Source organism: Toxorhynchites rutilus, chromosome 2 (genome assembly GCF_029784135.1).
Source record: "Toxorhynchites rutilus septentrionalis strain SRP chromosome 2, ASM2978413v1, whole genome shotgun sequence".
NCBI classification, from domain to species: Eukaryota; Metazoa; Arthropoda; class Insecta; order Diptera; family Culicidae; genus Toxorhynchites; species Toxorhynchites rutilus.
Genome location: NC_073745.1, coordinates 122310878 through 122334998, shown reverse-complemented (window position 1 = coordinate 122334998; position 24121 = coordinate 122310878). Strand labels below are relative to the sequence as shown.

The 24121-nt window shown below is 37.9% G+C and overlaps 1 protein-coding gene across 10 annotated transcripts in view; it reads left to right on the top strand.

Annotated features, from left to right (window-relative positions):
• LOC129765037 (hormone receptor 4) overlaps positions 1-24121 on the top strand; it is a 480990-nt gene that overhangs the window by 369134 nt on the left and 87735 nt on the right. Inside the window, exons 1-2 of one of the 10 annotated variants that reach the window (XM_055764859.1) lie at positions 14656-16424; positions 16855-16961. The exons of 6 other annotated variants lie outside the window; for them this stretch is intronic. Coding sequence is in view for 2 of the 4 variants with exons in the window: in XM_055764851.1 (XP_055620826.1) it covers positions 16477-16489 (13 nt within the window). In the remaining 2 variants the exon portion in view is untranslated. Of the gene's footprint in view, positions 1-14655; positions 16490-16843; positions 16962-24121 lie in introns of those variants that run through there. 3 more of the 10 variants (XM_055764851.1, XM_055764860.1, XM_055764858.1) reach the window with 3 other exon arrangements.

Genomic DNA, 24121 nt, shown 5'->3' with positions numbered 1-24121 from the left:
CATGATGTCCAAGAAATGGAAAGGAGAGTAAGGTCAATGATTCCCAAATTTTTTCCATCAATCGTGTGGCATATCGTTGCGGCTGCAATGATTGAGTGAAGACTCAATAGTGATTCCGCATAACCACCGGTCCCTTGTTTATATGTATACACACACTTTTTTTTTTACCATCATCATAATTGAAACGAGCGCTCGACGACTGACGGAATATAGAGAGAAAAAAAGCAAAACCGGACATGCTTCAAATGCGCAAATCAACATTGCTCATCCGTCACCGGCGATAATTTACTTTCTTTCGCGCCAGCGCGCACTCCATATTGTAAGTGTTTATTATCGTTTGTGTTTGGACTTTTGTTTGCTTTTTGTTTTCAAAGTGTCAACAATTTTTAATACATAATATGAGGCGTTTGTGCGCTCTAGTAACAAGTGACAATGCGAAAAAAAGAAGTCACACTTCCGCATGACAGTGAAAAAAGGGGTTTTGGGGCGTTAGATACCCGTAACCTCGATTTAAGTATTTTATTTTTCAACATTTCAAGTTACCACTTCTTATCTTTCTGTATACAGTGATTTGAAAAGTATAGCGCGTTTTCTTGTTAAATACACATTCACAACTATAGAATTACTCATTTTTTCTAAGTATCCAGAGATATGCAAGAAGTCGGTTTAACTGAAGTAGTATAAAATAAAATAACTATCTTTATTTATAAGACTGGTATTTCAACTTTATTGTTGTGTTCAGGTGCGAAACATTAAAAAACTAAAATTCCAGTGTTTCATAACTATAGAACCAGATGAAAAAACTATCATTCCTTTACAGAATTAACGTCAATTTACCATGAATTACGATAAGTTTCTAATCCGTACTGCCCATGATTGTATAGGAGATGTATTCGAGAACACCATTAGTGTTGGGAAAACGCATATTTGTTGTTTTTTGGCCTACAAGCAAAACCATACAAATTTCCGATGAAATGATCTGTCCAGTTGAAGGATATCATCGGCAAAAAGAGGGCCTAGGTGATTTTGCAGATTATAACATATTTTTGACGTAGGACTACGTCTTTCATTTCTATACCGGGGTGTAAAATCAAAGTTTCGAAAAGGAAAGCGTTACGCCGGAGACCGAGATTTTGAGTGTTAATAGCTCCTAAACAACTGAACGAAATGGTATGATAAACACTTCATTCGAAAGATAAAATGTCTACGCGCTACGCACACACATACACGCGCGGTATTCTTTCCGTTTGGATGCCATTCAGCATCGGGAAAGATCCGGAAAATAATCTGCCAGTTCCTCTGGAAATTTAAAATTACATTCATGTGAAAGAGTTTATTTTAATGTTTTCTATCCATGTAACACTGTGACCAAATACATTTGGTTTTGTGATTTTTCAATCAATCGCAATTAACAGGATAGCTTCTGAAGATTATTCTTCCCCATCAGTAGGATATTTCCGTATCCAATATTGGATGCATAAAACCTTGTGCCTCCAACGTAACGCTCTCGTTATCGAAGTTCTCCAAATATTCATTCATTCAGAATGAATTCAGATTCAACTTCAAACAAATGATCTCTAAATCAACGATAGTCTTATGTCACCCTTGCGGTTATACCATAGATATAACCCACTTCCTGTTTTTTCATTTGGAAAACGCTTGCGTCCATTTATGCGGACAATCAATCGTTTCAATGTCCGCATAGCTAGTCGTAATCACCAGGTTGCTCTGTTTGTAGCGTTAGTATTTACAATTTCGATTACAGTCAAAATGTCTCCGTCGGTAGTTTCAGTTGTTATCGGATAAAATCAAAAAGCTTTGGAAGAAATTTAGTGAAATGTCTGGAAAAGGTGCTCTTGATTTGTTGCGAGTCTATGATAGTACTTTTTTCCTGAAGAATACTCTGGGATATGATAAGAACAGCAGGTTCGTGTTTTTTCAATCAATTGAATTTGTAAAGGCAATCTACAATGTTGGTAATTTTAGCTACATGATTTACCGATATTACGATCAATCGCATAAATATAGCGGAGTGACATACTCCAACGGTATGAGTAAATGCTGAATATGTGGAATAATTCAATGTTGAATCCGAGGAGTTATAATGGTAAGAACCAATATTATTTTAATTTTACTACTGATCTGATTGTTTCATTATCTACTTGAAGATTCAAATGTAGAAATTTAGGTAATTATAACATTATAAAACACAATTGTTTCTCTTTGTTCATCGGGTACAGAAAAGAGTAATTATATGAGCAGCGTTTCAATGGTTTCTTATATTTATCTATTAAGAAACACTTAGAATACGAGAAATTTTGAGTGCTTTATCCAGACGCTGTTATGTCATCACCTTTGTCTGGGTCCCTTCACATTGCTCCATTCAGGGTAATGAGAGGGTTTACTCATTAACAAAGGTAGGTGCAACTGAAGGCGATATTTATCAGCGTCAAATCGCTTTCAATGAATTTTATTTTTTAGTCCGCAGAAATACCATCGCTAACTGGCAACGCAAGTAGAATGAAGATGAATTGGGCCGGTGGTTTCACTCCCCTTATCCCTAAGGTTAGCCTCAAACCGTGCTTCAAAAGGAATTGAGTCGGGACTTTATTCGCACCTTCTCCCGACTCGTGTCCAATCACTGTTCGTTAGATGCACTACTCTTCCGTTTCAATCTTGCCAGCAGCATTCTCTGCGTTTGTGGACAAGGTTATTACGACATCGAGCACGTTGTTTGGTCGTGCGAGGAGTATCTGGTCGCCAGATCGAATTTAGAAAACTCACTTCGGGCCCGAGGAAGACAGCCCAATGTGCCGGTGAGAGATGTGTTGGCTCGGTTAGACCTTGATTACATGTCCCATATATATGTTTTCCTTAAAGCTATCAATCTTCGTGTGTGATTGTCCCTATATCCTTGTACCCTTCTTCCCTTCCTTTGCGGGTAATTCGTCCACTTGCTATAAATAGTAGAATTAGTTGAAACGTAAATACACTATAAATATACGAACAGATTTAAGAATTGATTGTTCATCAACATTGTTACAATTTTCTTATATCCCATCCTTTTCCCATCGATCCTCCTCACTCGAGTACACCGCGAGAAATCGGTTTTCCACCTTACTAGCCATAGATCTAAGAAAATTGTTTATATGTATATATATATATATATATATATATATATATATATATATATATATATATATATATATATATATATATATATATATATATATATATATATATATATTACGGACGGATTTTGGTCGTCATGGACGGCCTACAGAGCACACAATCGCTAATGTAGTGCGTAAATTCGAACAAACTGGATCCGTAGCGGATATTGTGAAACCTGTGCATCATCGTAATGTGCGTTCGGCCGAAAATATTGCTGCTGTTGCTGCCAGTGTGGAGGATGACCCGAATGTTTCGATTCCACGGCATGCTCAGCAATTGGGCTTGTCAAACACATATAAAGTCCAACTGGTACAAAATTTAGAGCGTGGTGACCATGGAATGCGTCGGGCATACGTCGATTGGGTGAACGAACAACAGCAGCAAAATGCTGAATTTTCGCATCAAATTTTCTTCAGCGATGAGGCACATTTCGAGCTCGGTGGCTATGTGAACACCCAAAATTTCCGTATATGGGGTTCAGAAAATCCACACGTGATTGTTGAGAGGCCATTGCATCCGTCAAAGGTCACTGTTTGGTGCGCATTATGGTCTGGTGGAGTCATCGGGCCTTATTTCTTTGAAAATGAGGACAGCGAGACGGTAACTGTGAATGGTGAGTGCTATGGCCGCATGTTAACCGATTTTTTTGCCACAAATTGAAGATATGGATACGAATGACATGTGGTTTCAGCAGGACGGCGCCACGCGCCACACAACACGACCTAACATGACCATATTGCGAACGAAATTTGAGGGACGCATAATTTCGCGTTTCGGTGATGCCAATTGGCCGTCCAGATCATGCGATTTGAACCCGCTAGACTTTTTTTTGTGGGGTTATGCGAAAGACCGTGTCTGCAAACTCCGCAAACTCTTGAACATTTGAAAGACAACATTCGTGAAGTTATGACCGAGATACCGCCCCATATGTGCCGAAAAGTCATCGAAAATTACCTGTTCCGGATCAAGGTGTGCGAGGAAGCCCTAGGTGGACATTTGAATGATGTTTTATTTCACACATAATGGCATAAACCAACCTTTAATTTGAAATAAAAGTTTCATCGAAATTTTAATTCTAAGTGTGTTTTATTTCAATTTACTTTCGGAATTTAAAGTTGGAAAACCCTGTATTTATTGCTCTTCACCGAAATGCTGAACTCAATATTAATATAAGCAAGGAATGTTTTACTCAACTGAGGTGAACATGATACTACCCAACGATTGTCAATTGTCTTCGTTGTTGATATTTGTGAATGAGTCCTATTTTCAAGCATATCTTAACCAGAATGATTTGGCGATGTTGATGGTAAACTCTTAACACGTTGAGCTCCGCTTCAGTCCCTAGGGATCGACACTGAGCTTTTTGGTAGGAGACCATTGTAGGACAGCAACTGACAATTACAAAGTAAGAATATAAAAAAATATATGGCTTTGTTTTCGGATGTGTTCCGAAATGTGACGAGTAATTTTGGAAGTTTGTCCTGGATTACATATGAAAGCCTGTTTCTCTTATAATTTAGTCGCATAATGTAGGACACTTCTTAGCATAAGAATAACGTATAAGAATAAAGAATAACTTTGAGCATTCCAATTTAGCAATACACTGGCTTTTTTATGTGCAGTAAATTATTGTCTAATGAAATGTGAAAAGTTCCCCTCACTTGAATCAATCAAGCTTGATTATAATTGAGAGGCTTAGAATGCAAGGAGTGTAAGTGACTTGATCGATTTCTCTTTATCAACTTTTTCTTTAATTAATAACTCAATTGCAAAAACGTTCCAATTTAAGTTTGCTATAGAATCTGATAGGTGAGGTTCTGACCTATCTTCCACATTGTCAAATACAGCTGGGGATGTATTTGAGGTTAAGCTATGACCAAAAGAGAGAGTCGATGTAGGGAAATCGATCAAATCACTTACACCCCTTTCATTCTAAGCCCCTCAATTATAAAAATTCATGGTGGGACAACTATGCCTAGAATATCAACATGGGACAATTTAACTTGATGTTTTTTTTTAAATACTGGGACCAAACTGGGACCAAAAAAAAAGTTTTTTGGCGTTTTCCGAAAGGTTATGCATGAGATCATCGACTGATTAATCGGTTGAAATGGCCACCACAATCATTGAACTTTTTTGTAACATAAAATTCAACTGTCTAATTAGTGTGAAGTATTCGATAAAGTTGTTAGGAAGTCAATGAAATTCCATAAGAAATATAACACGTTACAGTGTATAAAAATTGAATTTAATTCAGAAAACTTTAATATCTCAAAACCGCAAAATCTCATTATATGTATATATTTTTTATCAGAATACTGTTTTAAATTACGTATAGTGCTGTGTGTACTCAAGAAAATAAGATATATGTTTTTAATGTTTATGAAATTGCAATGCGTTACAAAACCGTAACTATTCAATAACGTAATGTGAAAAAACGAATCTACATGCAATTTTACATGAAAAATTATGTAACACTTATTCCGATAAAATAACCGTTATCTTACGTTAAACTTACCGTTATCGAGATATGGAAAAAATTCTATAATGAAAATGTTCGTAAAATGAAAGTAAAATGCATATTGCTGTTGGACTTTACGGCTAAGGTTTCAAATTTTCAAAAACATGATTCCGAATGATTTCATGGCAGCTCGTCTTAAAAAATGTCATTGGTTCATATCGACTTCAATAACGTTTGAACAAATGGTATGAATAAACTCAATTTGATTAAATCTATGGAAATGAAAAGCATCGTGATTGAGTTTATTTGAACCCGTTGAACCAGAAATTGGGGCATAATTTGCGGAAAAAATACTACAGAACAGAAATATTAGAGAAGTTGATTTCATAAGCGGTTGAATCAATTATTGTTTGAGATATTATTGATTGACAAATTCGAGGTACAGTGCCGTCTCGATTATACCACTGGACGTTTTAATCACTCTCGAATTTATCACTGAAAATGTTTCGCTTTTATCACGTTTTTTCGAAAAATGAGAAATTATATAAAAAGTTCAATCTGCCGTTAAGTTATTGACCAAAAAACGAAATTTAAGCAGAAAAAATATTTTTGAGCATTCATGAGCATTTCATGGAAAATTTCTTACTGATCGATTTGTAGCGTATACCACATATTTCTTTGAAAGCTTGAAAGCATATTATTTTCATAAGCTCAGAATCAAAAACTATGAATCATTATGAGCAACTTTCTCTTTGATTGTTCGAAATGAGATACACGACCTATGCCGTTTCCCTGTTTGAGCCGTGGAAGAGACAGTCATAATTTTTTTGTAATAGATTCATTCTTGTGTATTGAGAATAAGGCGATACAGTAGTATACATTCGTTTAGCCGCACCCTATTTTTCCTCAATATTTTTAAAAATAAGTCAACTGTACAAAGACCGTTTTGCTCATAAAAGACGATTATTGTTTATTTTGATCAGATTCATTCTAAAAAAAAGTATAAATTCACTTTTTGTTTTCTAAGTAGTCCGGTAGCTAATATTTAGTATGTCCACCTCCATTTCGGATCACTTTAAAAACTCGATTTCGCATCGAGTCAGACAGCTTTTAAAGTGTTGCCATATTGATTATAGCCCAACATTCCTGAATTACTGCCTTAAGACTGGAAATGTTGTCAAATTGTCATCCGTTTGCAGAGATTCCAAGATTCTCCATAGGTTCTCTATGGGATTGCAATCGACTGCCAGCAGGTCATTCAAGAAGTGGAACCTTTTTCGCCGGAAAATACAACATTTCTCCATTCTAGTTTCCATTCCATGTATTGCCGGGCGAAAATTATATGGTTCTGCTTATGGGTGGCGGTCAGTTTCTGCTTCCCTTGAGGTTTCTTCCACATGGTGTTTGGCAACTCATTCAAGATGCGCGCAATATGCCTCTTCGTTACTGGAACAACCGATTCTGCCTTAATGTATGAGCAGGACATCGTTTCCTGATTGCTTTGTGTCTTATTCGACCTTTAAGACGCAAAGTAACTTTGGTGTTCCCATTTGTTGGTCGTTATATCCCATATTTCTGGCACTATTTAAAGAAATTCCGTACCACTTTCTCAGATAGACCAATTTTTGTTACGATCGAGCGATCAGAAAACTTTTGTTCACTGAATATCTTTATTATTTTCCGCCCCTCTTCCGTCAATAGAATACCTTTCGCCATTCCTTTAAATTCTACGTAAATCACTAATCTGACCAACTTCTTACGTTACACATCTAATATTTATCTTGTAAATTGAACATTCCCAAGTATTTTTTTCAAAAAACACAGATAAAGGCTTGGTGATTATGCGAAAACTCGATTTTTATGCCTTGCGGCTAAACGTATGTCTCGGAAAAAACGACGTTTGTATGTTTATATCCACCGATGCCGCCTTGTGTGTGTGATTGTGACGCACGTCCTTTCAATAAAAGTGACTTACATATACTATCACTACAGCAAATAAGTATCCCGATAAAAAGATCATTCCTAGTTGTTTTGTAAGTGTTTCAAGTTTTTTTTCAAGTGCGGCTAAACGAATTTCTATCACTGTATAAGCTAATGGAAAAAAAATACAAATCACAAATCCCTCAACAATTCGGTAAGACAATCACAAGAATGCTAAAGCAGAAGGATTAATTTGTGAAACTATATGTTTTGACTATAAGCACTATAAGAAAATTTAAATATGCTGCTGAAGGTAGAATTGTTTTAATGTTTAAATTAACTGATGGTAGATATTCTATACTTACTTTAATGGGAAATACAGCAAACTAGAAACGGATGTATCCGACTGTGATGGTTGAGAGTATCTGCGTCGTTTAAGTTCAGCGATTCTTGTCTCAATTTTATAGTTTGTGCAATGGATAATTCCAAAGAAAAATTTTTCCAATTACTTGAAGACTTATGATTTGACCCTTGATCAGGTATATAACTGCAACGAATCTGCCTTTTTTTTCGAAATGATTACCAGATAAATGTTAATTCATTTGGAGGAAAAAAGGCATCTCATGAATCAAAGTTGACAAAAACCGGATAATTTGAATGTTACAATTTTTTTGGTACTCGTAAACATCCAATGACGATAATTGGAAAATTGAAGAACCCTTGATGTTTCAAAGCAGAAACTATTTCTTGAAAGCTTCTAAAATCAGTTTGTTCTGGAAGTTCCCGAAAAAAAACAACATAGGAGTGTTCCGATAATAGATAACTGCATTGCGCACCATTGCACAATGGTCCAGGAGATGTATTTAAGTGGAAATTAGCATTTAGAGCTCGACAGTTATTCTCTAGACAAAAACTGTCTTCGACAAAGTTTTTTATATCTCTTGAAATAACCGATATAGCGGCTTTTTTCTAAGTTACGTTAGGGTCACCATGAAAAAAACTGTTTTTTCTCTCTAACTTTTACATTTCAAATTCTACATACGACCTGTCTTCGGAGGACTTTTAGAACTTACTAATACAAACATTTTGCGATGCAGAACTTATCAATACTTCAACTTCATTCAAAGTTATTGATATTTTTTCCCAAAAAACAAGCTCTTCTCATTTGTTTGTCATTCTCTCCGGGGCAAACATAAAAAATATTTGTTGACGGAATTTGAAAGAACAAATTTCACTCTATATAATATGTGATTTTCAAAACTATGTAATTTTTTGTGTTTGAGTAAATTAAAATTGAAATCGTGAGTTTTTGGGGAAAAAACATCAATAACTTTAAGTAGGATTAAAATTCGCCATGTGCTCCCTTGGCCGAGTGGTTAGCGTCACAACTAACATGCCGGGTGTTCGGGTTCGATTCCCGTTCTGGTCGGGGGAATTTTTCGTCAAAGAAATTTCCTCCGACTTGCACTGTGATCACGCGTATTCTAGAGCTTGCCACTCAGAATGCATTCAAGGCGTGTTACTTGGCATAGAAATCTCAACTAAGTACTAATAAAAATGACGCAAGTAATACTACGTTGAGACGGCGAAGTTCCTCTAGGAACGTTAGTGCCATTGAAGAAGAAGAAGAAGGATTAAAATATTGACAAGCTGCAAATGTTGGTATTAATAAGCTCTAAAAGTCGTACAAAGACAGTTTTGATGTACAGGGTTTTCTAACTTTAAATTCCGAAAGTAAATTGAAATAAAACACACTTATAATTCGAATGTCGATGAAACTTTTATTTCAAATTAAAGGTTGGTTTATGCCATTATGTGTGAAATACAACATCATTCAAATTTCCACCTAGGGCTTCCTCGCACACCTTGATCCGGAACAGGTAATTTTCGATGACTTTTCGGCACATATGGGGCGGTATCTCGGTCATAACTTCACGAATGTTGTCTTTCAAATGTTCAAGAGTTTGCGGAGAGTTGGCATAGACACGGTCTTTCGCATAACTTCACAATAAAAAGTCTAGCGGGTTCAAATCGCATGATCTGGACGGCCAATTGGCACCACCAAAACGCGAAATTATGCGTCTCTCAAATTTCGTTCGCAATATGGCCATGTTCGGTCGTGTTGTGTGGCACGTGGCGCCGTCCTGCTGAAACCACATGTCATCCTTATCCATATCTTCAATTTGTGGCAAAAATAAATCGGTTAACATGCGGCCATAGCGCTCACTATTCACCGTCTCGCCGTCCTCATTTTCAAAGAAATACGGCCCGATGACTCCACCAGACCATAATGCGCACCAAACAGTGACTTTTGGCGGATGCAATGGCCTCTCAACAATCACGTGTGGATTTTCTGAGCCCCATATACGGAAATGTTGGGTGTTTAAGGACCGTATCGTTATTTATGGGTACGCCTTAGAGTCTCCGTCTGAAAAAGACTATAGCTTGTTTTGACAGCTGTTTATTTTTCTCCTGTTGTTGACACAGTTAGCGTTCAGTTAGCATTGTTAAAAGATCGTTTTTTCCTAAAAGTGCAATCATGAGAGGGCTAACAGAAGAAAAACGAAAATCCATTGTGACCAGATACTGCTCCGAAACAGGAATATCAATGAGAAAATTGGCGAAGGCGGAAGGAGTAAGCGTCCATGTGGTCCAAAACGCTATCAAGCGATTCGGTATGTATAATACATTGAAGGATCTACCCGGTCGCGGCAGAAAACCTGGGCCATCCAAGCCAAACTTGGATAAAAAGATTTGCAGGCAATTTGAAAGAAAAAAGGAATTATCGATACGGGATTGCGCAAAAAAGTGTGGAACATCAATCGGTATGGTTCAACGTGCCAAAGAACGTAACTCACTGAAGGCATATAGAAAGCAAAAATGTCCCAAACGCAGCCAAATTCAGGCAAGTTCCGTGAAAACCCGTGCCCGTAAGCTTTACGATGGGATTTTAAGCAAACGCGAACTGTGCATCGTCATGGATGATGAAACCTACGTCAAACTGGACTACAAAACTCTTCCTGGGGCACAGTTTTACACTGTAAAGCAAGGAACAGATGTCCCGAACGCGGAGAAGTCAATTTTTTGCGAAAAATTCGGTAAGAAAGTGCTGGTTTGGCAAGCTGTTTGTCAATGTGGCATGAAATCATCTCCTTTCTTCACTCTCGGGAATATGAATGGTGAAATTTACCGGAAAGAATGTCTCCAAAAGCGTGTGTTACCGCTCATCCGAAAGCACACTGGTCCGACACTATTTTGGCCTGATTTGGCATCATGCCACTATGCACGTTTGACCTTGGATTGGTATCGCGAGAATAATGTCGATTTTGTGGAAAAGGAGATGAATCCTCCAAATTGTCCGCAAATAAGACCTATTGAAAAATTTTGGGCTTTGATGAAGGGACGACTGCGGAAGAAGGACAAGGCAGCCGATGACCTTGAGCAGTTCAAAAAGGATTGGATAAATGTGAGCAAACAAGTCGATGAGACGGTTGTCCAGAACCTAATGAGGGACATCAAGAAGCAGGTGCGATCATTGGCGCGAAAATCAGAATCTTGATTATTTTTTACTGTTACTCCTTTCTTTCATTCATAAGATACAATATTTTGATATCAGAACTGAAAAATAAATGCAATATTTGAAATAAAGCTGTGTTTTGAGCGTACCCATAATTAACGATACGGTCCTTACATAGCCACCGAGCTCGAAATGTGCCTCATCGCTGAAGAAAATTTGATGCGAAAATTCAGCATTTTGCTGCTGTTGTTCGTTCACCCAATCGACGTATGCCTGACACATTCCATGGTCACCACACTCTAATGTTTGTACCAGTTGGACTTTATATGGATGTAGGTGCAAGTCCAAATGCAAAATTCGCCACAATGATGTGTTTGACAAGCCCAATTGCTGAGCACGCCGTGGAATCGAAACATTCGGGTCATCCTCCACACTAGCAACAACAGCAGCAATATTTTCGGCCGAACGCACATTACGATGATGCACAGGTTTCACAATATCCGCTACGGATCCAGTTTGTTCGAATTTACGCACTACATTAGCGATTGTGTGCTCTGTAGGCCGTCCATGACGACCAAAATCCGTCCGTAATGCTCGAACAACATTTGCCGGTTTTTCATCATTTTTATAGTATAATTTAACAAAATTAACACGTTGTGCGATGCTAAAACGATCCATATTGTAAAATGGCAGACATTCAACTAACGATATGACGCTTTGGTTGACAGCTATGTCAAACGGTTGTCAGCGCAAGGCTGTATACTTTCGGAAGCCCGAAATGGAAAACCCTGTAGAATTTGAAATATAAAAGTTCAAGCAAAAAAACCGTTTTTTCATGGTTACGCTAATGCAACTAAGATAGAAAGCGCCAAACACAACTTTGTGCGAGATATTTGTTCTTTAAAAAATTAGGGTGACCAAAATTGTCGATGAAATAAAAAATCTAACATTCTTATCTGTATAGATAGAGATAAACATAGTTCAACAATGTTGTAGTCCCAATCATTTTATACAACTTTGTAGAACAAAGCTTTTTTCTATCTTTCAATATAATCGATATATCCCTTTTTATGTAAGTTGCATTAGGGTGAACATGAAAAAACGGTTTTCTTTGCTTTAACTTTTATATTTCAAATTCTACATCAAAACTGTCTTCATACGACTTTTAGAGCTTATCAATTCCAACATTTTGCGATACAGAACTTGTCAATATCCTAATCCTACTTAAAGTTATTGATGTTTTTTTACCCAAAAACTCATGATTTCAATTTTAATTTACTCAAACACAAAAAATAACATAGTGTTGAAAATCACACATCATGTAGATTGAAATATGCTCTTTCAAATGCCGTCAATAAACTTTGTTTATGTTTGCCCCAGAAAGAATGACAAACAATTGAAGAGAGCGTATTTTTTGGAAAGAAATATCAATAACTTTGAGTAAAGTTGAGATATTGACAAGTTCTGCATCACAAAATATTTGTATTAGTATGATCTAAAAGTCTTCCGAAGTTTGTATGTAGAGTTTGAAATATAAAAGTTAGAGGGAATAAACAGTTTTACCCATGGAGACACTAACGTAGCTTAGAAAAAGGCGCTATATCGGCTATTACAAGAGATAAGAAAAACTTTTTTCTACAAAGATGTCTCAAAGAACTTGGACTACAACATTGTCGAGCTATGTCTACCTATAGAGATAAGAAAGCTAGATTTTTTATATAATTGAAAATTTTGGTCACCTTATTTTTGCAACTTGAAAATGATCGCTCTATTATATGTAACAACTTTGTCGAAGACAGTTTGTGTCTAGAGAATAACTGTCGAGCTCTAAATGCTAATTTCCACTTAAATACATCTCCTGGACCATTGTGCATTGCTTCTGGGGATGAAATTTCCTCTGGCGATGGACTGATTGAAGATTGTCCAACGCCAACAGAATGATGAATCAGGGACAAATTCAAAACATAAAAATAATATATCGAGAAAAAATAGATATGTCAATCAAGTTAAATTCAGAAATACTGGACAAGGCATTGAAAAAAAATAACATTTAATGATCTAGCAATTTAAATATTGGCAGCACGTCAACCACAATCACAAAATCTTGGAAGCTAAACAAATATGTATTTGGTTAATGAAGACAGAATTTCTGTATCCACCTTGTTTGTGATCACCGATCCTTGTAATCAAATAGTGGTACCGGACCTCGAAGAAGGAAGAATATTTCACACACAACTTTCCGACAGTCAAATTATTGGTATAGTGGATGAGAAAAGCACTGCAACTATAATTTCGTTATATAATGTTATACTGTGTGGTTTTACGTGTCCATGTGATAAATATTGTAATAAATGTTCTATTATAAATTTTGCATGTTGTACGGAAAACAATGTTTAAATCATACATATTAGAGAGAAAAAAAAAAGATTCTTCGTTTAATAAAAAATATCTGTTCCGAATATATCACATTTTCATTTTATCACGCGACAATTTTTTCAAGCGTGATATAATCGAGACGCCACTGTATTTTATGATTTCTCCACCAAAGTGGTTTCTGGGAGTTGGTTTTGGTTAATTAATTTCATTGAAGCACTCACCGAATAAATTGTCCGAATTGCTTTCAAACGTTTATTCTCGATATTCTCCTATTGATAAGATCAAACATGACTTATATTCCACCCCATTTTTATTTCATTATATTTCAGTACTTTTTGATAACGTTATGAAAATTCTGAACAATATACCTTCCGCCTCCACTTTTGAATCGCGCGTCTTCCGCCATCCTCCCACGAGTGCCTCGTACTTCCGCTCCCATTATTCCTTCATGTGTTCTCTCACTCTGAACATTTGTTGTCATCAAGATTTACGATAGACGTTCATTCCTCGCCAGACCCACACACCACATGACTGCTAGGAGGAAGAAAAACAACAACAAGAAACTCCACAATATATAGAACATTTCTATCCTTCTCACTGAAATTCGCTTCCTGATTTTTCCACACAAACGCGTCCGGTGGCAGCGGAAAACCGAGCGCTCTCCGCTCACCCATACACCCATTCACTCGTGCTCGACGAAAAGAGAGCTCACCCAGACTGCGTGTGGGTGAGCTGTGTGCTGTTCGGAGCGAAAGAATTTCCCCCGCTGGGAAAAAGCTCTCCCGAAAGCTCGCCTTCTCTCGCTCTCTTGTACTCTGAAGACGGACAGAGACACAGAGTAGCGCGTCGGACACCACCACCGAGCGGCGGTGAGCATAGTGCAGTGCATAGCGGTAGCGCCGACAGCACGCGGCTAAACCGTTTCGAGACACGATCGGCAAATGTTGTTGGACCCTCGTTCGGGCCCCGGCTGATTCCGCTTCGTTCAGTTGGTAACCTACTTTGCTTCGATTCGTACACGTTTTTTTCCGACTCGCCTGCTGCTGCTTCGAAAAGTCAGCGCAATTCAGCGCGCGCGTCCGCACACACGGAACTTTCTTCCGCGGGGATAGTGCCTCAATCGGGGATCGCAGCAGCGCGCGCGGTTCGTGCCTTCCTCGGGGAAAACCGAAGAAAAAAAGGATGAATCTGCAATCTTTATCGTGTGTGGTTCGGTTCGAGGTTCCTCCTTGGGTTGTGGATTTTTTTGGGTTCTAAGTGATCGTTTCATGGTATTTTACGCGCGTATGGTTTGATGGGAATGCTTCGTTTCTGTGAGTGTGTTCCGTTATGTTTTGAAGGAGTCACATTGTTAAACTATAAGTGAGGAAGCGGGTTTTTTGTTTGAGAATCAAACAGTGTGTGTGTGCTTAATCATCCGGAAATAACAGAGCGGCATAGAAATGTGCTAATCAAGCGAAGAAACGTCATACACCACACCACCTCGAGAGCAGCTATCCTTGAAAGATCATCGAATCTTCAACAACACGGAACGTCTCCGTCTTCCGATCGACATTGACCTTAAACCAACCGACTCGTTTTCGTATTGTTTGTTCTTGATATTCTGTGTACTCATGGTATGAGAATGTGAGATAGTGGAATGTAAACAGTGTGTTACAGAAGAAAGAAAAAAACCTTATTTACGGTGAATGTGAGTGCGCCAAAGGACAATTTACAGAAGAGAAGAAAGCTATAAAGCTATAATATACAACACTTGATTGAGGTGATGGTGACGGTTATAAAAGTAAGAGCAGTAGCAAACGAAGCAAATGTTTTTCAAAATATGGATTGAGAAGAAAATCCCTCGTTGTCGCTGTCACCGCCGCCTTCTTCTGCCATCATCTACTAATGAATTGTCGGAGAGTCTGAACGCCTATCCGGAAATCGCCGCCAAGACTGATCCGTGTGTGATACGAAATCAAATGAAGTTATATCTACATGTGAAGAGAATACTTATTTCTATATAATCTACAATCGCTGTCAGCTAACAACTGTGTTCAAACCGAAAATAGTGAAGGATCAAAGTGTCTTGTTAACCTGAGGAACCGTCCACTGATCGTTGCTTCTGTACGAATCAGCGCGAACTGTCTATCAGCATTTCCACAACCCCCTAGTAGGTCACCCAGGATCCACGCGATCCCGACACAGGCGCCGTGTTTGTTATTTGTGCATTTTTTCTCTCTTTCTAAGGATACCACTAAAAGTGATTCATCGAGTACTTATATTTCTTCCTCGGAAGAATAGTGTTTAAAGAAGAAGCATATAGCGCCTAGAAAGTATATTTTTATCTGTTGTTGAACTTCGAGTGAAGCATGCAGTCGTCGTCGAGCCGCTAAACAACACAAAACAAGAAGAAGAAAAAAGAATAGTACAGTACGATTGTGCGAAGTAATCAGAAAACTGCCCCCGTAGTATTTACTAAAATGACCTTTCCACCGCAGCATCAACTGCGTGCCCCAGGATGAACGCGCGCGCGCCAATCCAGAGTGTTACACACAGTTTGCGCGATAAGTGATATTCCAGTTTCAAGTTTATCAAAATATTTACAAAGTGACTACACACACACACACACGCGCGCGAATGCGAAAGAAAAGTGCTTCCTGCTGGGATCGAAAGAATACGCGAGAAAAGCCCCAATCAAAGCATTAATCGCGCAGCAGCAGCCCGCGAGATGTGAATGAATCGGCCGAAGGTGGCGCGACAGCTGAGACAGCATTCGTTCGCAAACGGGAAATATTGTGCTTTGTGTGTGCCGTTCTACGTTGGTGCACCAGAAAACCGTAAACATGACGTTATCGCCGTTGCGACGGTTCGAACCCGATAAAGTGCCGTCGTCGAGTACGAGTACCTGTTTGGGATAAATCACCGATAGTAACAAGAAATTGGAAAACCAGAGGAACGAGATCGCACGCCTCCTTCCACACAAGGAGCAAACAAGTTAATTTTCATCGATCATAATTCTGTTAGAAATCCAGAACTCCTCAGCAAAATGACGTCTCTAGGTAACCAAATTTCAAATTCACTTTTTTTCTTTCTTTTTACCTCTTCTAAGTTGTTTCTTGGTTATTGTATATGTAATCATTTCGTTCTGATTGGCTTTACACACTTTTGGCAATGCTTAGTCCGGCTGGTTACTTTTTTACTCTTTTCATTTTCGTTTAGTTTATGTTAATTCGTATAACTTTTTTTTGTACCGTTCATATCTATGGTTGATGGGTCTGGTTTTCTCACACATGAACATCTCTCACTGTGTTGCAAAAATTGCAATATACCGAGCAAAAAAAAACAAACAAATTCGTTGGAGTTTTTCACTAATACAACGATATGAACAACAAATCCAAAAAAACTGCACTGAATCAAAAAACAGGCGCGTGCAACTGAATCAAAAATTAGCATATGGAATATATACAAGCTATGAGTGTAACAAAAAAAAATAGTTAAACACACACACACAAAGACAAAAAAGGTTAACATGTAAGTGGTATTTTCTTGAATTTTCCATCATTGTAGTGTAACCTAATCGAACTCGTTACAAAAAGTTTGTTGCCCTCCCCCGACATGTTTGGCTCTGAATTTGGATCGAAAAAATGATGGCATAAAATTTAAGGAAAAAAATCGAATGCGTCAGCAAACTTCGCGTACACTAATTTAGTTATATGTACTAATCATAGGGTATGGAAAATGCACTAAAACAAATCTTGCGATAATACGATAAGTTCTGAATTGTCGATACGTATTTTGTTGTTTATCCAGATTTAGTACGGAATTTAGTAGAGTTTAGTACAATGTCAAAAGCGAAAATACACATTGTACTAAAATTATTCTAAACAGGTGAGTAATTATTCTGTTATTTCAGAGTTATGTAGAAAGATAGAATGGCCTAACATAGGCTTCTAAGATCTTCGAATTCTCAACGCTGTATAGTCATTGTATCATAGTGGGACACCACCTTGAGTTTTCGAAATGTCGAGTTATCTTTTTGTCTAAAAAGACTAGATTATGTGAATCTATGTGGCTTCTTTTTCTTCCACAGTAATTCAATGGAAAATAGTCTACAAAAAAAATGTTTTTGGGTTCGTCCTGATTTTACCCAAACATATTTTTTTTATTTCGACACGTTTTTTCTCACGCTCAGGGTGCCCTGGATTAGTGTGGTCTGATCGTCCAAAAATCTTTTCGCGTCCTACAAACGAATCTCTCGCCCTTTTAGAGGTTGGTGTCTCAGAAGAAATTGTTTAGAATATTGATCCGGATAATTTGACGTTTTCATTTTAATTCTTATTAAGTTCAAATGAATCTTAGTAGAACTAACTTTTGTACTTCCGAATTAGCTGAGTTCTATCTTCAGCTAAATTATATAGCTATCACTAGCAAAAATCTTTGCTGAGAATGCATAATTTCTATCAGTAGTCCTGAAGAGATATAAGTGTTTTATTGGAAGACTGCCGTGATTTCGTAGAGTGGCGCAAGCCCCAAAATTTACATTTTACTTTTTATGTTATAGATCGATGAAGAATACCAAACCCATCAAACGACTGCGAAGTTTTACAGAATTGTGAAAAAATGACCCCGTGAAAGCTTGAAAACGGAATAGCGTAAGCGCCATTTCCACTGCACAAAGGTCCAGGAGATGTATTTAAGTGGAAATTAGCATTTAGAGCTTAACAGTTATTCTCTAGACAAAAACTGTCTTAGACAAAGTTGTTACTCATGATAGAGCGCTCGTTTTTATGTTGTCAAAAATAGGGTGACCAACATTTACGATGAAATAAAAAATTTAGCGTTCTTATCTTTATAGACAGAGGTAAACATAGTTCGACAATGTTATAGCTCCAATTATTTGAGCCATCTTTGTAGAACAAAGTTTTTCTCTATCTCTTGAAATATCCGATATAGCGCCTTTTTTCTATGTTACGTTAGGGTCACCATGAAAAAAACTGTTTTTTGCTCTAACTTTTATATTTCAAATATTACATGCAAACTGTCTTCGAAAGACTTTTAGAGCTTACTAATACAAATATTTTTCGATGCAGAACTTGTCAATATCTCAACTTTACTCAAAGTTATTGATATTTCTTCCCAAAAAACACGCTCTTTTCATTTGTTTGTCATTCTTTCTGGGGCAAACATAAAAAATGTTTTTTGGCGGAATTTGAAAGAACAGATTTCACTCTATATAATATGTGATTTTCGAAACTATGTTATTTTTTGAGTTTGAGTAAATTAAAATTGAAATCATGAGTTTTTGGATTTCATAAATAACATAGAGCAGGATTAAGATATTGACATGTTGTGCATCGCAAAATGTTGGTATTGATAAGCTCTAAAAGTCGCACGAAGACCATTTTGATGTAGTTACCCTAATGCAACTCAGATAGAAGGCGCTAAAAACAACTTTGTGGGAGATATTTATTGTTTAAACAAAAACTGTCTTAGACAAAGTTGTTACATATGATAGAGCGCTTATTTTTATGTTATCAAAAATAGGGTGACCAAAACTATCGATGAAATGAAAAATCTAACTTTCTTATCTTTATACATAGAGATAAACATAGTTCAACAATGTTGTAGTCCCAGTTATTTTAAGCAACTTTGTAGAACAAAGCTTTTTTTACCTTTTAAAATAATCCATTTAACGCTTTTTTCTAAGTTGCATTAGGGTGACCATAAAAAACGCGTTTTTTCTGCTTTAACTTTTATATTTCAAATTCTACATCAAAACTGTCTTCGTTCGACTTTTAGAGCTTATTGATACCAACATTTTGCGATGCAGAACTTGTCCATAGCTTAATCCCAAAACCCCCCAAACCAAAAACTCATGATTCCAATTTTAATTTACACAAACTTGTCTTTGTCTAAGACAGTTTTGTCTAGAGACCAACTGTCGAGCTCTAAATGCTATTTTCCACATGAATGCATCTCCTGGACCATTGTGCACTGTGATGTGGCACAAGCGCCATTTTCCTTATGATGTGATGTAATTTGAATGTGATGCGATGTGATTTCCGATCTGTTTTGATGGCATAGAACGAACGAGCAGGAACAGCAAATTTGACATGAAAACATCTTCCGTAATGGATGTTTAGCACAATGAGAGCCACATGACTTTCTTCTTGTGAAAAAAAACACTTTTTCGCAATGCTCGTCATGCCAAAAATGTTAATGAAAAACAGTCGATCCCTATGCAGTGCTACATTTATTACAGCAATTTTATTTTAGAACTACAAATCATGGAAGCTCTGTTTAAAAGTCTCGTCAAGTATTTAAATTCATAAAATCAAACTCATCTTAAAAGAAAAAAATATCCTAGATTGAAGTGTATTGCTGTTCTCACATATTACACATAACGATTGTGACTAAATAGTCAAAACTAATCAATTTAATTGTTGATTACAAGAACTTCCCAATAATGTCTTTTATCTTTAGGGATCAAGGGACAAAGCATCTTGAAGATGCTCACTTACCCCAACTGCTCAATTTCTCTTTCGGATGAATTGAAGCTGAGTGTTGATCGAAGATTAAATGTTGGATTTGCGGAACAGCTGCACTCTTCTTAATTCTCCACCGAAACACATCTTATAACAAAACTCAAAATATCCTCGCGTAAACTGTATTTGCTTTGCATCGGATAATTTCGGACGACATTATTGAACACTTCTTGAATGGCGTTAACGTTCTCTGTTGAACTTTTGCCGTCTCAACGAATGCATTAACTAGCGTCATTTATTAATACTTAGTTGAGATTTCTTAAGCCAAATAACACGCCTTCAATGTATTCCGAGGGGCAAGCTCTAGAATACGCGTGACCACAGTGCAAGTCGAAGGAAATTTCTCTGACGAAAAATCCTCCGGCCAGAACGGGAATCTAACCCGAACACCCGGCATGATAATGTGAGACGCTAACCACTCGGCCACGGGTGCACTTATTGAACACGGATGTTCTCAATTGCATTTTGTATTTTCTCAACTACGTTAGCCTGCTCGACGCATGCTACAAAGTCGGAAAATGTGTAGAACTCTTCCCCCTGATGCTACCTCATGCTTCGCTCAACGGTGGCATGTTGTAGAAAATATTTGGAAACAGATTTCGCATACCGTTTTGTCTCATATTCTGAACACTTGATGGCGTATAACTGATGGCTTTGATGGCCATTAAACAGTGTATCATTACTCATAATGGTACTCTTTCGCGAGAATAATTTGATTTTTGAATACAATAGAGCCTCCTTTTTCATTTGATTACAATAAAATTTATTTACAAATACATATTCATGGTGAAAAACTAAAAATATGTTTAATCACTTTTGTCTCAAATTCCGAACAGCAAAAAGGCAATTTTTTCAAAAAATCATAACTTTTAAACTACTGGACCGATTCATATGATCGATATATCAAATTAAAGTCAATTAGCTAGTCTTTTTTGGAAAAATGTTATGCCTGCAAAAAAATTGGATTTTGCTTTTTTTTTTTTTCCTAAATATATTTTTTATTAAGGCACATATGGCGTTAGCCTGACGGGGCCGGGAGTCCAATATTTTGACAATTTTTGTCTTACAACTATGTTAGTAATATGTAACCGATTACTCGCGGTTGGCTCGAGGTTAGTATTACAAGTGTTCTCATAATTGGTATGTTGCAGTCTTCGATGCTCTATACGTGTGCCCGACACGGGCTACTTCCTATTGGGATGCAGCTGACCATTAATCAGCAACGCCCCCCTAGTCTGTACCCCATATCTAGCGTGGTGCGTCTTTCTCGACTCGAGGAATCCAGGATAGAATGGTCACTAGCCGGCGCAATCATCAGTTCGTGTAGAGTTGTCATGAGCGGTACAACCTTTGGCTCTTGTTGAATGATCAGTGGACTGCACAACCTTTGGCCCGTGCATCTGTAAAGAGTGTGTGTATGTATTGCCGCGACTAAGTAAAAGTTTATCGATCGGATAGGAGGGATATGAAACAGGGACACAACGAAGGAAACATCATTAAACGTTGACATCGGCGTTTCTGAGGAACAGGTATAGATGAAGCAGAAGATCAGGATCCCGGCTACCTAAGATATCCCGGACGGGGATATCCGATTTTCTGCCTTGTGCTCTCAGTGCTCTAGAGAGCTGAGAGCGAGCAGCATGGAACCGGATACACGACCAGACAACATGCTCGATGTCGTGGTAGCCATCGCCACAATCACAAAGATTGTTTGCTGCGAGCCCAATGCGATAGAGATGCGCGTTTAGGTTGTAGTGATTGGACATAAGCCGAGATATCACGCGAATGAAATCACGACCGACATTCAATCCCTTAAACCAAGCTTTCGTCGAAACCTTAGGGATAATCGTGTGTAACCAGCGACCGAACTCATCTTCACTCCACATGCGCTGCCAACTAAAGAGTGTGTCCTGACGAGGAATGTGAAAAAATTCATTATAGGCAATTTGCCTTTCAAAAAGTGTGCCTTCTGAAGCGCCCACCTTAGCTAGCGAGTCCGCTTTCTCATTCCCCGGAATCGAGCAATGAGAGGGAACCCATGCTAAGGTAATCTTGAATAATTTTTCGACCAAAACACTCAATAGTTGTCTTATTCTTGTTAGGAAATAAGATGAGCGTTTATCAACTTTCATTGAGCGGATTGCCTCTATTGAGCTGAGACTGTCTGAAAAAATAAAATAATGGTCGATGGGCAGTGTTTCAATGATCCCTAGAGCATAGTATATCGCACCCATTTCTGCGACATACACGGAACAAGGATCTTTGAGTTTGAAAGAGGCACTGGAATTTTCATTGAAGATGCCGAGACATTTGCAAAAAAAGTGACAGTCAAAACGTTAGCAAATTCCGTAAAAAACAAGCATCGTTCATTTTTCAGTTTTTGTAGTTGTTTCAACTATTTTGTTTGTTGTTTTCATGTTAGCACTTAACAGAATGTATGAACCTACAATAAATGGGTGAAAAAAAAAGATATTTTATGCAGAAATCTTCATTCAAATTAATATTGAAGTAGCGTTCGGAATATGAATCAAGTTTCTACGCATGATTCAAATGGCGAACACTTCACTTTTAAATGTGAATTTACTGAACTTTAATGTTATAAATAATTTAATATTCAATACCCTGACATTCTTTGGGTTATAGACTTAATTTTAACATCATTTACAGGTATCGATACCGATATAGCGCCCTTCGTCCCGAAACCATGTATACTATAAGAAACAAATACAATCAATAATTACAAAAGCAAAATCCTTGCCCCTCCAGGAGACCTCATTCAGTTGTACAAAACAACGATATTGTCAGTGTTAGAATATGGCAGTTTTTGCTTCCGATCAGCTGCCAGGATACATATTCTCAAGCTGGAGAGGATACAATATCGTTGCTTGCGTATAGCCATGGGGTGTTTTCATTCGACACATACGATGAGTCTCGAAGTTTTGGCAGGAGTACCCCCGCTTACTCTTCGGTTCACAGAATTATCCTACAGATTTCTCATCCGTTGCAAGATCATGAATCCATTGGTGATTGATAACTTCGAAAATCTACTCCAACTGACTCCTCAGTCAAGTTTTATGTCTTTATACCATGAGTACCTTACCCACGACGTGCACCCTTCACCAGGCATCTCCAACCAAGTTTGCTTCCCATACTTTTGCAATTCCTCTGTCATTTTTGATCTGTCCATGCGACAAAAAATCCATGGAATACCAGATCACCTACGCTCCAATGTTATTCCGTCGATATTTTCGGAAAAATATGGGAAAGTTGGATCTGATAAAATGTTCTTTACTGACGGTTCATACATAAACGGGTCCACTGGCTTCGGCATCTTCAATGAAAATTCCAGTGCCTCTTTCAAACTCAAAGATCCTTCTTCCGTGTATGTCGCAGAAATGGGTGCGATATACTATGCTCTAGGGATCATTGAAACACTGCCCATCGACCATTATTTTATTTTTTCAGACAGTCTCAGCTCAATAGAGGCAATCCGCTCAATGAAAGTTGATAAACGCTCATCTTATTTCCTAACAAGAATAAGACATCTATTGAGTGTTTTGGTCGAAAAATTATTCAAGATTACCTTAGCATGGGTTCCCTCTCATTGCTCGATTCCGGGGAATGAGAAAGCGGACTCGCTAGCTAAGGTGGGCGCTTCAGAAGGCACACTTTTTGAAAGGCAAATTGCCTATAATGAATTTTTTCACATTCCTCGTCAGGACACACTCGTTAGTTGGCAGCGCATGTGGAGTGAAGATGAGTTCGGTCGCTGGTTACACACGATTATCCCTAAGGTTTCGACGAAAGCTTGGTTTAAGGGATTGAATGTCGGTCGTGATTTCATTCGCGTGATATCTCGGCTTATGTCCAATCACTACAACCTAAACGCGCATCTCTATCGCATTGGGCTCGCAGCAAACAATCTTTGTGATTGTGGCGATGGCTACCACGACATCGAGCATGTTGTCTGGTCGTGTATCCGGTTCCATGCTGCTCGCTCTCAGCTCTCTAGAGCACTGAGAGCACAAGGCAGAAAATCGGATATCCCCGTCCGGGATATCTTAGGTAGCCGGGATCCTGATCTTCTGCTTCATCTATACCTGTTCCTCAGAAACGCCGATGTCAACGTTTAATGATGTTTCCTTC